The sequence below is a fragment of the Mustela nivalis genome (genome assembly GCF_964662115.1).
Source record: "Mustela nivalis genome assembly, contig: HAP1_SCAFFOLD_2158, whole genome shotgun sequence".
Lineage (NCBI taxonomy): Eukaryota > Metazoa > Chordata > Mammalia > Carnivora > Mustelidae > Mustela > Mustela nivalis.
Window position 1 is genome coordinate 57,215 of NW_028134506.1, and position 13,048 is coordinate 70,262.

At 43.1% G+C, this 13,048-nt stretch overlaps 1 protein-coding gene across 1 annotated transcript; it reads left to right on the plus strand.

The window, feature by feature from the left end:
- The first annotated feature begins 8,020 nt into the window (after positions 1-8,020).
- LOC309858299 (caspase-10-like) lies at positions 8,021-12,682 on the plus strand. The gene is made up of 4 exons (XM_082750975.1): positions 8,021-8,225; positions 9,908-10,261; positions 12,006-12,099; positions 12,593-12,682. The coding sequence occupies exons 2-4, from the start codon at positions 9,915-9,917 to the stop codon at positions 12,611-12,613; spliced, it is 462 nt and encodes a 153-aa protein (XP_082607101.1). The 5' UTR covers positions 8,021-8,225; positions 9,908-9,914; the 3' UTR covers positions 12,614-12,682.
- The last annotated feature ends 366 nt before the right edge of the window (positions 12,683-13,048 follow it).

Below are 13,048 nucleotides of genomic sequence, written 5' to 3' on the forward strand. Positions count from 1 at the left end.
TTCCTTTTGGCACCTCAAACTCAGTATACTCCAAATATAAACAAAAGCTTCATTCCAAATCTGCTTTTCTGCCCGTGCCCCCACTTTAAGTCAACAGCCCCTCCAGAATATCATTTTGCACTGACCCACCCTCTCCTATGTTTCTTTAGGTAGTTTCCAAATCGGTTGGTTCTGTCCCCAGAATGTCCTTTCCATCTATCTGCATCATTACAATTCCCCCAGCTTTCATCATCTCTCCATTGAACTGCGGTACTAGCTTTCTCACTAATCTTGCCTCCAGCCTCTTAATTCTATGATTCCTTCATACCTGGCACCCTGAAGAATCTCCCTAACAGCTTTGTCACCTCCCTCCTTTGAAACCTTCAAGATTCTCCAGTGCATATGACTGGAGTGTGTGGCTGGGGGATGGGGAGAGAGATGGAGTAGGGAGTAGGGGCTGGTGATGTAAGTCCTGCAGTCCAAAGGCCCAGAGAACCAGGAGCTTTAATGTCCTAAGGTAGAAGAAGAAGACGACCAACCTAGTTCAAAAAGAGAATTTGCCCTTCTTCCTGTTTTATTCTTCCTGACTGTTCATGGGTTAGATGTTGCCATTGGCAAGGGCAGATTTTCTTTCCTCAGTCTACTGATTTAAATGCTAATCCCTTCCAGAAACATCCTTACAGACATAGCCGGAAATAACTTACTGGCTCTCTGGATATCCCTTAGCGGTCAAGTTGACACACCCAGTTAACAATCAGAAGGTTGCTTGTGGCATCTCATCACATATTCCAGACATATTCCAGATCTCCGTTTCTTTTTTTCACTGAGATATAATTCATCTTTTATAAAACGATCCTTTTGAAGTGTACAAGTCACTGAATATATATTCACAGCTGTGCACATCACCGCAATCTAATTTCAGAACATTTCATCTACCTAAAAAGAACCTCTGTACCGGTTAGCATCGTTCCTGCTCTCCCCTTCTCCCCAGCCCCTGAGCAAGCGCAAATCCGCCTTCTATCTCTACACCTTTATCTATTCCGGATATATTATTCCATGTCCTACAATACGTTTCCTTTTGTATCTGATTTATTCCACTAAGCATGCTTTCAAGTTTCATCCATGTTGAAGAATACATAGTACTTCATTTTATTTTATGCCTGGATAAGATTCCCTTGTATAGGATATGGTGCGTTGTGTTTATCCGTTCATCCGCTGATGGAAATTTGGATTGTTTCTACTCTTTTGGCCTTTATGAATTATGCTGCTCTGAGTATTCATGTAAGTTTCTGTGTGGATGTATGTTTTCGGTTCTCAGGTATGTGTAAGTCCAGTGGACTTAGTGGATCACATAGTAACTCCAGGTTCAACTCTTGGAGGACTGCTAGACTGGTTTTCAAAGGGGCTGGAGCACTTTACATTCCCACCAGTAGCGTAGAAGGGTACCAATTTCTCCACATCCCTGTTTTTGTCTTTTTTTTTTTTTTAATTATTATAACCACCCTACTGTGTATAAAGTGGTGTCTCATGGTGGTTTTGATTGCGTTGCCTTAATGACTAATGTTGAACATCTTTCGTGTGCATATCTTCACTGTAGAAACATCTATTCAAATTCTTTCCCATTTTAACTGATTGTCTTTCTTTTGTTCTGGTGTAATTCTTTTTTTTTTTTTTTTAAGTTTTTAAAAATTTATTCATTTGACAGAGAGAGCACAAGCAAGGGGAGGGGCAGGCAAAGGGAGGGAGAGAAGCAGGCTCCCTGCTCAGCAGGGAGCCCAGTGTGTGTTGGGGGGAGCTCGATGTGGGGATGGATCCAGGACCCCTGGAATCATGACCTGACTTGAAGGCAGATGCTCAGCTCAACGGACTGAACCGTCCAGGTGTCTATAATTATATTTTATATATTCTGGGTACTAATCTCTAGTACTAATCTATAAGATTTGCAAATAGTTTCTTCCATTCTAGGTGTTTTCTTTTTACTTTCTGGATAGGGTCTTTTCTAGCACAAAATGTGTATATTTTCATAATGTCCAAAATTGATCTGTTTTTCTTTCGTTGCTTAAAAGTTTCAGCATCATATGTAGGAAACTATTGCCTAATGCAAGGTCATGAAGGGTTACTTGTATTTTCTTATAAGAGTTATATGATTTTAGGGGCACCGGGGTGGCTCAGTGGGTTAAGCCTCTGCCTTCGGCTCAGGTCATGATCTCAGGGTCCTGGGATCGAGCCCCACATCAGGTTCTCTGTTCAGCAGGAGCCTGCTTCCTCCTCTCTCTCTGCCTGCCTCTCTGCCTACTTGTCATCTTTGTTTTTCAAAAAATAAATATATAAAATCTTTAAAAAAAAAGTTATATGATTTTAGCTCTTACATTTAGGTCTCTGACACATTTTGAGTTATTTTTGATTTTCTTTAAACAGCATCAAAATATTTTACTTGTGGGGCGCCTAGGTGGCTCCGTCATAAGTGTCTGATTTCAGCTCAGGTCATGATGTCAGGGTCCTGAGATCGGGTCTTGCATTGGGCTCCCCGCTCAGGCAAGCCTGCTTCTCCCTCTCTCTTTGCCAGCTTTCTCTCTCTCTGTCAAATAAGTAAATAAAATCTTTAAAAAAAAATTTACTCTTTTAACCACATTTACCTAGTTTCCCAGACAACCTATTGTTAGTTTATTAGACTCCTTTAGGAAATATCATCACGGAACTTTGAGCTTTTGTCACTTTAGATGTACTTAGCTTCTTGTCCCAAAGTCACTCAAATGAGAAAGTAAGACGGAAGACCTTCAGGGTTCACAGACTGGGGAATGGTGAATTTAAAGATCAGGTTACTAATTCCACAGTTGGATTCACCCAATGAAAATAATTATAAATATGTGCTAAGATTTATCTATAACTGTCTTCTATGCAGCATTGTTCACAATAGCAAAAAATTTTGGAAACATATTAAATGTCTGATAATTAGAAATTGACTAAATAAATGTGGTACATCCCTAGAAAAGAATATCATTAGCCACTAGACATCATGTTTTCAAAGACTATTTAATGACATGGAGAAAAAATACATGAGTGTTATTAAGTGAAAAAAGAGTCATACAGCTCAGTTCAGTTTTTGGCAAATAGTATACACATAGAAAAGTAGAAGGATAGACACTAAAATCTTTTTTTTTACCTTTTTTTTTTTAAGATTTTGTTTATTTATTTTAGAGAGAAGGGGAGAGTATGTGAGCTGGGGGACGGGCAGAGGGAGAGGGAGGGAGAATCTTAAGGAAGTTGCGCTCTGCACTGCTGCACGCCATCTCACAACTCTGAGCTCATGACCTGAGTGGAATCAAGAGTCGGACGCTTACTGACTGGGCTGCCCAGGTGCCCCTAAAATAGTCTTTTTGAAGGATTTCTTTATTTATTTTAGAGAGAAAGTGCGTTGATGGGGAGGAAGAGAAGGAGAGAGCGTCTTAGGCAGATTCCATGCTTAGTGTGGAGCCCGACTTGGGGCATGGGGCAGGGCTCCATCCCACTACCCTGAGATCACCACTGGAGCCGAAACCAAGAGTCAGACCCTTAACTGACTCTGCCACCCAGGTGCCCCATATACTAAAATGTTAAGGTAGTTATAGACCACAAGTGACTCTCTGTTTCTCCATTTTTCAGCTTTTCTACATTAAATATTAGAAATTCACTGGCTTTCTCTCTCTCTCTCTGTTTTTTTTTTTTTTTTTTTTTTTTTTTACCACTTTGGTACTAAAACAGATCACTTGGTAGTACAGTGAATCCAAAATGGGTCACACTTTACTTGTCTAGCTACAGTCTCCTGCCAGTTCACTATTTGGACATCTCTACTGGGATCTTTATCAGAGAGAGTCTTCCCCTTCCGTTCCTTTTTTTTTTTTTTTTTAAGATTTTATTTACTTATTTGACAGAGAGAGAGGTCACAAGTAGGCAGAGGGGCAGGCAGAGAGAGAGGGCGAAGCAGGCTCCCCACTGAGAAGAACCCAATGTAGGGCTTGATCCCAGGACCCTGAGATCATGACCTGAATCGAACACAGAGGCTTAACCCACTGAGCCACCCAGGTACCCCCCCTTTAAAAAAACATTTTCCCCTTCCGTTCTTGGCTTCACCGTGCTCCCATATACTGAGAATTAAACTGGTTCTGGCAAGGTCTGGAGTGTGCGGAGAAGGTGTGGCGTCAGTGGGGGGGGAGAGGGCCTGGAAGTTGGGGAGGGGATGACTAATCAAAAGAACCTGCTATCTCAGGCCCCGGGGCAAGGGGACTGACAATTTCAAGGCACAGAGCTCTTCTCCAGCTGGCATACTACTCATCTTTCCCATCACCTGTGTTCATTTTTTAGGTCATGAGTCTACACTTACAAAGTTCCCCTTTATAAACTTAGAGGGTGGAGAACTTGGACCAAAGCCTGGCTATCCAGGCAAGCCTACCACCACCACCACCAGGCACTCTGAAGGCAGAACAGAGAAACAGTCCGGTATTTCCCTTTGGTCCCCAGGGCAGTGGCAGACTCCCATCACTGTAAAAGGCTTTATAGGTTTTGACTGGTGTAGATTTTGATGTAGACCCGGTTGACAGCAACCAGTCAGGAAAAGTGCTGTAAGAAATGTCTATTCTTTCCACCACTCTCAACTTACCATTAGCGTGCCCTCACTTACTCTGCTCTAAACTGGAAGAAGTATGAAATATTGACCACAAATAAAATGGCGCACCATCTCACCTCCGGAACTTGGTTCCAGTGTTTCTGCTGGGTCCCTAGGATAAAAGTTGAAGGTTTACTTCATGTGTCTCTATTCTACTTCTACTTTCCAAGCTTAGCTCAAATACCTCCTGCTCCTTCCCCAAGGCATCTTCATCCCTGGTTCCTGGGGACCCCGTGGCACTTAGGTGAAGCCCCATTGCCGCATCAACACACCCTTGGCTGGTGGTTATAGAGACCACGGCATCTAGAGGTAAAGGCAGCCCGTACCCTTGGGATCAAGAGCATGGGATTTGGAATCAGAGAGACCCAGAATCCCCATCTCTTCCCAGCTTTGGGATGATGGCAAGATCTTTGCATCGTGAACTTTGATTTCCTCACCTACTGAGTAGAGCTAATAACATGGACTATAGACAGTTCATCAGAAAAGAAGGGGCCAAGCGGGGGAGTAGCCATAATTATTTGAAGGCAGATGTGTTTTATTCGCCTTTCCTTTCTAATTGTGCCCAGTACGTGCTGTACACATAGAAGGGGCTTGCTAAATATTTAGTACTGTAGCATGAATACCCAACTTTTGTATCAACATGGACGGGTCTGGAGATTATGCGAGTGAAATAAGTCAAGCAGAGAATGTCAATTATCATTTGGTTTCACTTACTTGTGGAGGATAAGGAATAACACGGAGGACATTAGGAGAGGGAAAGGAAAAGTGAGTTGGGAGAAATCAGAGGGGGAGACGAAGAATGAAAGACTGTGGACTCTGAGAAAAAAACAGGGTTTTAGAGGGGAGGGGTGTGGGGGTTTGGGTGAGCCTGGTGGTGGCTAGTAAGGAGGGCACGTATTGCATGGAGCACTGGGTGTGGTGCATAAACAATGAATCTTGGAACACTGAGAAAGTAAAATTAAATTTACAAAAAGGTTGAAAAAGCTAATGTGGCTTTACGGACAGGGTGTGGAGTGATAGTTTCCCCAAACTACCTTCTGAAATGCCTCAAGGACTAAGACTAAGACTTAGGACTTGGGTGTCTTTGTCTTTCCAAAAAAAGAAAAATTGTGGGCGCCTGGATGGCTCAGTCAGTTAAGCGACTGCCTTAGGCTCAGGTCATGATCCTGGAGTCTTGGGATCGAGTCCCACATGAGGCTCCCAGCTCCAAGGGGAGTCTGCTTCTCCCTCTGACCTTCTCCCCTCTCATGTCCTCTCTCTCACTCTCTCTCTCTCTCTCAAATAAATAACTAAAAATCTTAAATAAAAAATTGTGGCAAAATATATGTAACATAAAATTACTGTTCAAACAATGTTTAAGTGTATGATTCAGTAGCATTAAGTACCTTTACCTGCTTGCAGCCATCACCACTAGGATTTGTCTTCCTTCCTTCCTTCCTTCTTTCTTTCTTCTCTGAGCCATTTATTTATTAGTAGGAATAGTAAACAATATTTCCAAATGGCATACGTTCCAATAATAAGTGGAACTCCTTATATCCACGCTCAAGCCTGTCAGTAGGGGTTTTAGAGAAGTCGTATACACACAATCATGTCCTCAACACTCACAACCACATTTGGGTTTTTCACACTTTTTCCAGAACCAACGAGGTGTATCTTTTGACCATTTTATTAAATCCATTAAACTGTTCTGCCCATAGTAAGTTGAGGGTTTTTGAAAAAAGATATTGACATACAATATCTGATTAGTTTCAGGTGTACCTGATAGTGACTGGATACCTTTGTACATTATGAAATGATCCCATGTTAAGTCTAGTTACCATGTCACCATACAGAATGATTACAAAATTACTGACTATATTTCCTCCACTACATGTTTCATTCCCATCACTTATCTATTTTATAACTGCAAGTTTGTATCTCTTAGTACCCTTCACCTCCCAACCCCCACTCTAGTCACCAACAGTTTCCTATATTTATGAGTCTGTTACTGTTTTTTGTTTGTTCATTTGTTTTGTTTTTTAGATTCCACATATAAGTGAAATCAAATGATATATATCTTTCTCTATCTGATTTATTTTGTTTAGCATGATACCCTTTAGGTCCATCCATGTTTTCACAAATGGCAAGATTTCACTCATTTCTTTTAAAGATTATTTATTTATTTATTTATTTGACAAAGTGAGAGCACATTAGCAGGGGGAGCAGCCGAGGGAGAGGGAGAAGCAGGCTTCCTGCTGAGCAAGGAGCCCAGTGTGGGGCTCGATCCCAGAACCCTGAGATCATGACCTGAGCCAATGGCAGACGCTTAACTGTCTGAGCCACCCAGGCACCCCCGATTTCATTCATTTTTATGGCTGAGTGATAGAGCTTGTCTTTCTTAAACATAGAAGTTCTCTGGATGATGCCAAGGATATGAAAATGGGACTCAATATATTTGTTAATAAAACATCATGAATCACTTTTTTCAGAGATAAAATATCTTTCTAAGATTCTGTACTTCTTCTCAGATCCCTGTGCATTTGAATTGGCTGAATTATACTGTAGTGACTTAGAGCTAGATTTGCTGGTTTAAATTTTGGCTTTCCCATTAGTTCACCATGTGATCTTGGACAAATTACTTAAGCTTTCTGTGTCTTAGTTTTCACATCTTACAAGAGGGGTCATGCTGATAATATGTATCTTAGACACTTGGAATGATTAAGTGAAAAAAAAAATGGTGCTTCACACATGGTAGTTGCCATGTAAGTATGAGGTATTGTTTTTATTCTTAGAAATAATGTCCTCAAAGTCTCTTTCCTGCTGCACTGAATGTGCTGTGAGGCCAAAGACTTCATCAGTTTTGTCTGCTAATGGGTTCCTTGCAGATATCTCCAAATGGGCCTAAAGTCCAGCTCTACCTCCGTTTTCTCAGTCTTAAAATTGTATTTGCACATACAATTTTTTGAGAAAGAGTTAAGATGGCTGAGAAAGAGTCATTTCCTGAGCTTTTTGGGTTTTATTTTTAAAGGTTAAGTGAGTTTGGGGAAGGAGATGGTTAGGAAAATAAACTCGTTCTCCTTTCTTTTTTCTTCCTTCTTCCCTTCCTTTTCTTTCTTTCTCTCTTTCTTGTTTTCTTTCTTTCTCTCTTTCTTTCCTTCTCTCTTCCTTCTTTCCTTCTTTCTTTCTCTCTCTCTCTTTTTCTTTCTTTCTTCTCATCAACCTCAGTGATCCAAGGGAATGCCTAGAACTCTTAGGGCCTTTCAAAAGTTCATTTGCAGGAGCCCTAAACTGGGAAAGTCCCGAGCAGCCCAATCGTGGAAAGTCGAGGCTCTTGCCTCTAGGAGGCGCTGTCTGCCAGGGTTCGTCTACACCGGGAGGGGTTGGGGGGGGGGGAGGCGGCCGGGCAGCGGTGACGTAGGCAGGAAGTATGTTACAGAGCTGCCGAAGCGGACCATCCACTTTTCGCTTGCAGAGGCAGCAAGTCCTGAGTTCTCTTCCCGCGCAAGTGACAACTTCCCTGGAACTTGGATTACGCAGAAGATTCTAATTTTTTAAAAACTTTATTTTCAGGCAATTTCCCCCGGAACCATTTACTTCCAGAGGATCAAGGGAGTTGGACCTGAAGGTATGCGATCAGCACCTTTCCCCTGCGGAGGTCTTGCACTCTAGCCTGGTCCTTGCCTTAGTCACAGACATTTGCAGAACCTCCCGTGGCCGATGGCACGATCGCTGCCTGCATTTACTAGCTGTGCCGGGGAGAATGACGGTTTAAGAAGCCCCAGGAAAGCTCTAACACAGACTTTTATGGGCGGGAATTTGCTAGTCCATAAATGCAGACAAAGTCTGGCCACTTCCAGTTAGACAAAGTCTAGCCGACGGGAGGTTGGAATTTGGGGGAAACTGCAGGGCGAGCGTGTGATACCTTAGAATGCCTTAGGAAGCCGTCTCCGAGAGGCCATTGGTTGGGTTTCTGGTATCACAGGCTACTCCTAGAAGGGAAGACTCCATGGATGATCACATTGAAAATACCTTTTCCGGGGCGCCTGGGTGAGTCAGTCGTTAAGCGTTTGCCTTAGGCTCAGGTCATGATCCCGGGGTCTTGAGATCGAGTCCCACTTCCCACTCCCCGCTTAGCGGGAAGCCTGCTTCTCCCTCATCCACTCCCCCTGCTTGTGTTCCCTCTCTCACCCTCTCTTTCAAAAAAAAAAAAAAAAAAAAAGATTTCAAATAAATCTTAAAAAAAAAAAAAAAAAGATTTCAAATAAATCTTAAAAAAAAAAAAACAAAAAAAACACCATTTTCGGTTTTCTTGCTCCATCTCCGCCTCCGTCTTTTTCTAAGTAAGCAGCACACCCAGTATGGGACTTAGGCTCACAACCCTGAGATCGAGTCATATGCTCTACCTACTGAGCCAGCCAGACGCTCCTCTGTTTAATTTTTCTAGCAATAAAAGTAACGTGTTCGTTGCATAAAATCTGGAAAACTCAGGAGACAAAAAGAGAATTTAGAGTGTTTGTGTTTATACCACCTAGAAATAGCTGCTCTTTGTTACTGATGTTTTTTTGTTATGTTCTCTTTCCTTTGAAAAGTGGTCTCTTGTTTCTAAGTAGCCAAGTCTTGCAAAGAGAATATATGCCTTGAAGCCTTATAGAACGAATAATATTACAGTGAAAAATTTTATTAGTTCATTCCTCCTCTGATTAGAATGGAATTTAGTGTAGAAAATACCATATGAACTTTATGAACTGAACAGGTGGAAATACTCATTTAGTGATTTGTGACTTCCTTCGTTGTTTTGAGCAACTCTTAACTAAAACCACCCTTTCTTTTGGGATCTAGGATTGTGGCTTCTCTCTTTGTGCTATATGGACCTGTCCCATTGTGGTTGTTCATAGATTAATGGACACTTCTGAGTTATAACCCCCCAGACTGCTTGATTTCTAAAATGAAAGGCATGAGTCGAAGCGCTGTTTCTGCCTTTTGGTGGGAATGAGTGAAGAGTTCTAACCGGGAGACATTGTGCTTTGTCATCCTCCGTTTTGACTCACTCTCACCAGGGCCATTTTGATTTGGGAGAAGTGACGGTAAATTAGATTCCCAAGGAACCTCCCTCCAGACCGCCAGAAGGGTCACCACGCAAGTGTGGGGCTCATTTTTTTGGCTATTGGGTTTTGAAGGGAGTTCGTAGGAATATTTATTTTTCAGCACTTGGGGGAACGTCTCATGCCTGGAACAGAGGAGGCCTGGGAAGTTGGGGTTCCGTGTATACTTCCTCTCTCGTGTCTGCCCCACCTCTGTCTCCTTCAGGCTGGCCATGGCATCTCAGTGTCGAAGTCTGAGTTTCTCTTCAGATGATAATGGTCAATCAAACTTCCGGGGGAAGCTTCTGACTATTGATTCAAAGCTGGGGAGCCAAGATGTGGAGGCCTTGAAGTTTCTCTGCCGAGACTGCATCTCCCACAAGGAGCTGGAGAAGGCCAGCTCGGCCTCCGACATCTTTGATCATCTGTTGGCAGAGGAGCAGCTGAGCGAGGAAGATTCCTTCTTCCTGGCGGAACTCCTCTACCTGATCAAGCAGAAATCGTTGCTGCGCTACCTCAACCAAACCAAGGAGCAAGTGGAAAGTTTGCTGCCCACCCGAGGGAGGGTCTCTCTGTTCAGGTGAGGTGGGCCTCTGTGATCAAGACAGTGAGGTGGGGGTGGGAAGGGTGGGGGGGTTTCCATCGAGGTAGGGTTCACTCAGGCCCCTGAGCTTTGAAAGGAGGCTGGAATTCTGCCCTTTTTCTTATCTCCGTCCTTGGGTGACGGTGCTTCTAAACCAGATCTCTCTGGGTCAGGTACTCTTGAGATGAGAGGTTTTCAAAGTGGGGCTTTTCACTTTAAAAAAAAAAAAAGATTTTATTTATTTGACAGAGAGGGAGAGAGGGCGCACAAGCATTGGAGCAGGAGGCAGAGGCAGAGGGCAGCTTCCCACTGAACAGGGAGCCCGATGGGGGGCTCCATCCGAGGACCCTGGGATCATGACCTGAGCTGAAGGCAGATGCTTAACTGACTGAGCCACCCAGGCGCCCCCGAAGTGGGGCTTTTCGACGCCCCACTCTGGGCCTGGAAGTGGCTTTCTCTGGTTGGCTTCTCACTGCCAAAGGAAGCTGGCCTCTGCACGGCGGGTCTTCGCTTTTTTTCTTGTACCCTCCTCATTCCCAGACAGCCCTTCCTGTGAGTCACTGGGCACTCGAGAAGAGGGAAGGCCTGCGTTCTTGTGGCCAGATAAACAAAATGAAAAAAGATATGTCTCTGGGGTAGGGAGGGACATCATTTATGCCATGTCCTGTTTAAATTTTCATACATTTTTGGGTGAAACCCAGAGAAGTAAAATACAGATATTTTGTATTTATATGTTTTTTGTATTTTATTTGTATTTTGTATCTGTATGGGGTGACATACAGGCATCAGGTCTATCATGGGTCAGACCTTAGATAACACACTTTTATTTAGTTAAGATTTTTTACTTGTAATTGAGATGTAATTGACCTATAACATTATGATAATTTTAGGTGTACAACATCATGATTTGATATATGTATGTATTGTGAAATGATCACCGTAGAAAATCTGACACTTGTCACCACATTTGGTTACAAATTTTTTTTCATGGAAATTTAAAAACCCACTCTTTAGCAACTTTCAGATATGTAACACAGTATAGTTGATTCTTGAGCCTGCCTCTACTGCTTATTGTGTTATCTTTTAAAATTTTGTTTTACTTTTAATCTTAGTTTATTTTTTGGGAGAGAGAGAGAGAATGCCTATGTGCGTGCATGGGCGTGGGGGGAAGGGTGGAGGGGGTGGGCACAGGGAGAGGGAGACAGAGAATCTTATTTTTTTTTAGATTTTATTTGTTTATTCAGAGAGAGAGAGAGATCACAAGTAGGCAGGGAGGCAGGCAGAGAGAGAGGGGGAAGCAGGCTCTCCGCTGAGCAGAGAGCCTGATGCGGGGCTCGATCCCAGGACCCTGAGACCATGACCTGAGCTGAAGGCAGAGGCTCAACCCACTGACCGACCCAGGCACCAGAGACAGAGAATCTTAAGCAGATTCCATGCTCAGTGCGGAGCCCCATGCAGGGCTGGATCTCACGACCCTGAGATCATGACCTGAGCCGAAATCAAGAGTCAGAGACTTAACTGACTTTGCCACCCTGATGCCCCCTTATTGTGTTAACCTAATGTAACAGGCCACTTAAAGGTCAGAGTTTTAGTTTTGAATCTATACAGTGGGATTCCAAATTGTCTACTCATGGGCTGTGATCACTCCCGTGAAAAAGAATATTTGTAAAAACGCACTTATTTACTGTACTGTTCTCTGCAAGTCTGAGGTTTTGTTTGTCTCTCTGGATGTATGTCTTAGAAAGCTGCTCTACGAACTGTCAGAAAGCATCAGCTCAGATAACTTGAAGAACATGATCTTCCTTCAGAGGGACTCGATTCCCAAAATCCAGATGGTAAGTGGCTCATAGAGAGTCGGGTATTTGGGAGCTCTGTAGTAATCCATGTCGGGAATGTGCTGGGGTTTTCAGGAAGGGATTTTATTTGCTGAAGATGATGTCATACAGTGCTTGGGAACATTGACTTTGGTGCTTGGTGGGCCTGGATTCTAGTCCCGGTTCTAACGCCTTGACGGGAAGTGAGTGATGGAAGCTTTCTGAGCCTCTGTTTCTCACGTGCCATATTGTCAACAATCCCATCCTTCTGAGACTGTTGGGAGAATTAGTCAACATGATGTGGGTAAAATTGGGCACCTGGTCATCAGGTAATAAGTGGTTAACTGCTGTTGGCACCATTGTGTTTTTCCATAGAGAAACGTGTGGAAGTGAGGAGGTGGGAAATCATGGCGGAGTGGGAATGGGGCATTGATGATCTACATAGGGGCCTTGTGTGTTCTTCTTTTTCTTCTTTTTTTTTAGATTTTTCTTAATATATTTATTTATTTGACAGAGAGATAGAGAACAGAAGTAGGCAGAGCAGCAAGCAGAGGAAGAGGGAGAAGCAGGCTCTCTACTGAGCAGGGAGCCCAGTGTGAGGCTTGATCCGGGACCCCGGGATCTGATCATGATCCGCCCAACTGACTGAGCCACCCAGGTGCCCTGACCCTGCGTGTTCTTTTGAGGAACTTTGCATTATCTCCTGTGTAGGGTTATTGTGAAAATCAAATGAGACATATGTTTGAGGATGTGCTTTGTAGAGGGCTATACAGGTGTTTTGAACTAATAGTAGTAGTTTTAATAATAACATAATTGCTGTCTATTAACCATATTGCTATAGGGGTCACATTTAAGAGTAAGAAAGTAGCAACAGTTCTCTCTTCCAGGCCTCAGAACTTTATATGTTTTTCTTTTGATTCTAATATCAACTTGTAACAAGCAAGTTAGTTAAGTTGGGAAAGGAGCCACT

Bases quoted from the DNA above. Each gene is read 5' to 3' on its own strand.
- LOC309858299 (XM_082750975.1), top strand. From the start codon at position 9,915: ATGGCATCTCAGTGTCGAAGTCTGAGTTTCTCTTCAGATGATAATGGT. The intron at 10,262-12,005 runs GTGAGGTGGGCC...TGTATGTCTTAG, and splicing joins GGGAGGGTCTCTCTGTTCAG to AAAGCTGCTCTACGAACTGT. The intron at 12,100-12,592 runs GTAAGTGGCTCA...TTTATTTGACAG, and splicing joins CGATTCCCAAAATCCAGATG to AGAGATAGAGAACAGAAGTA.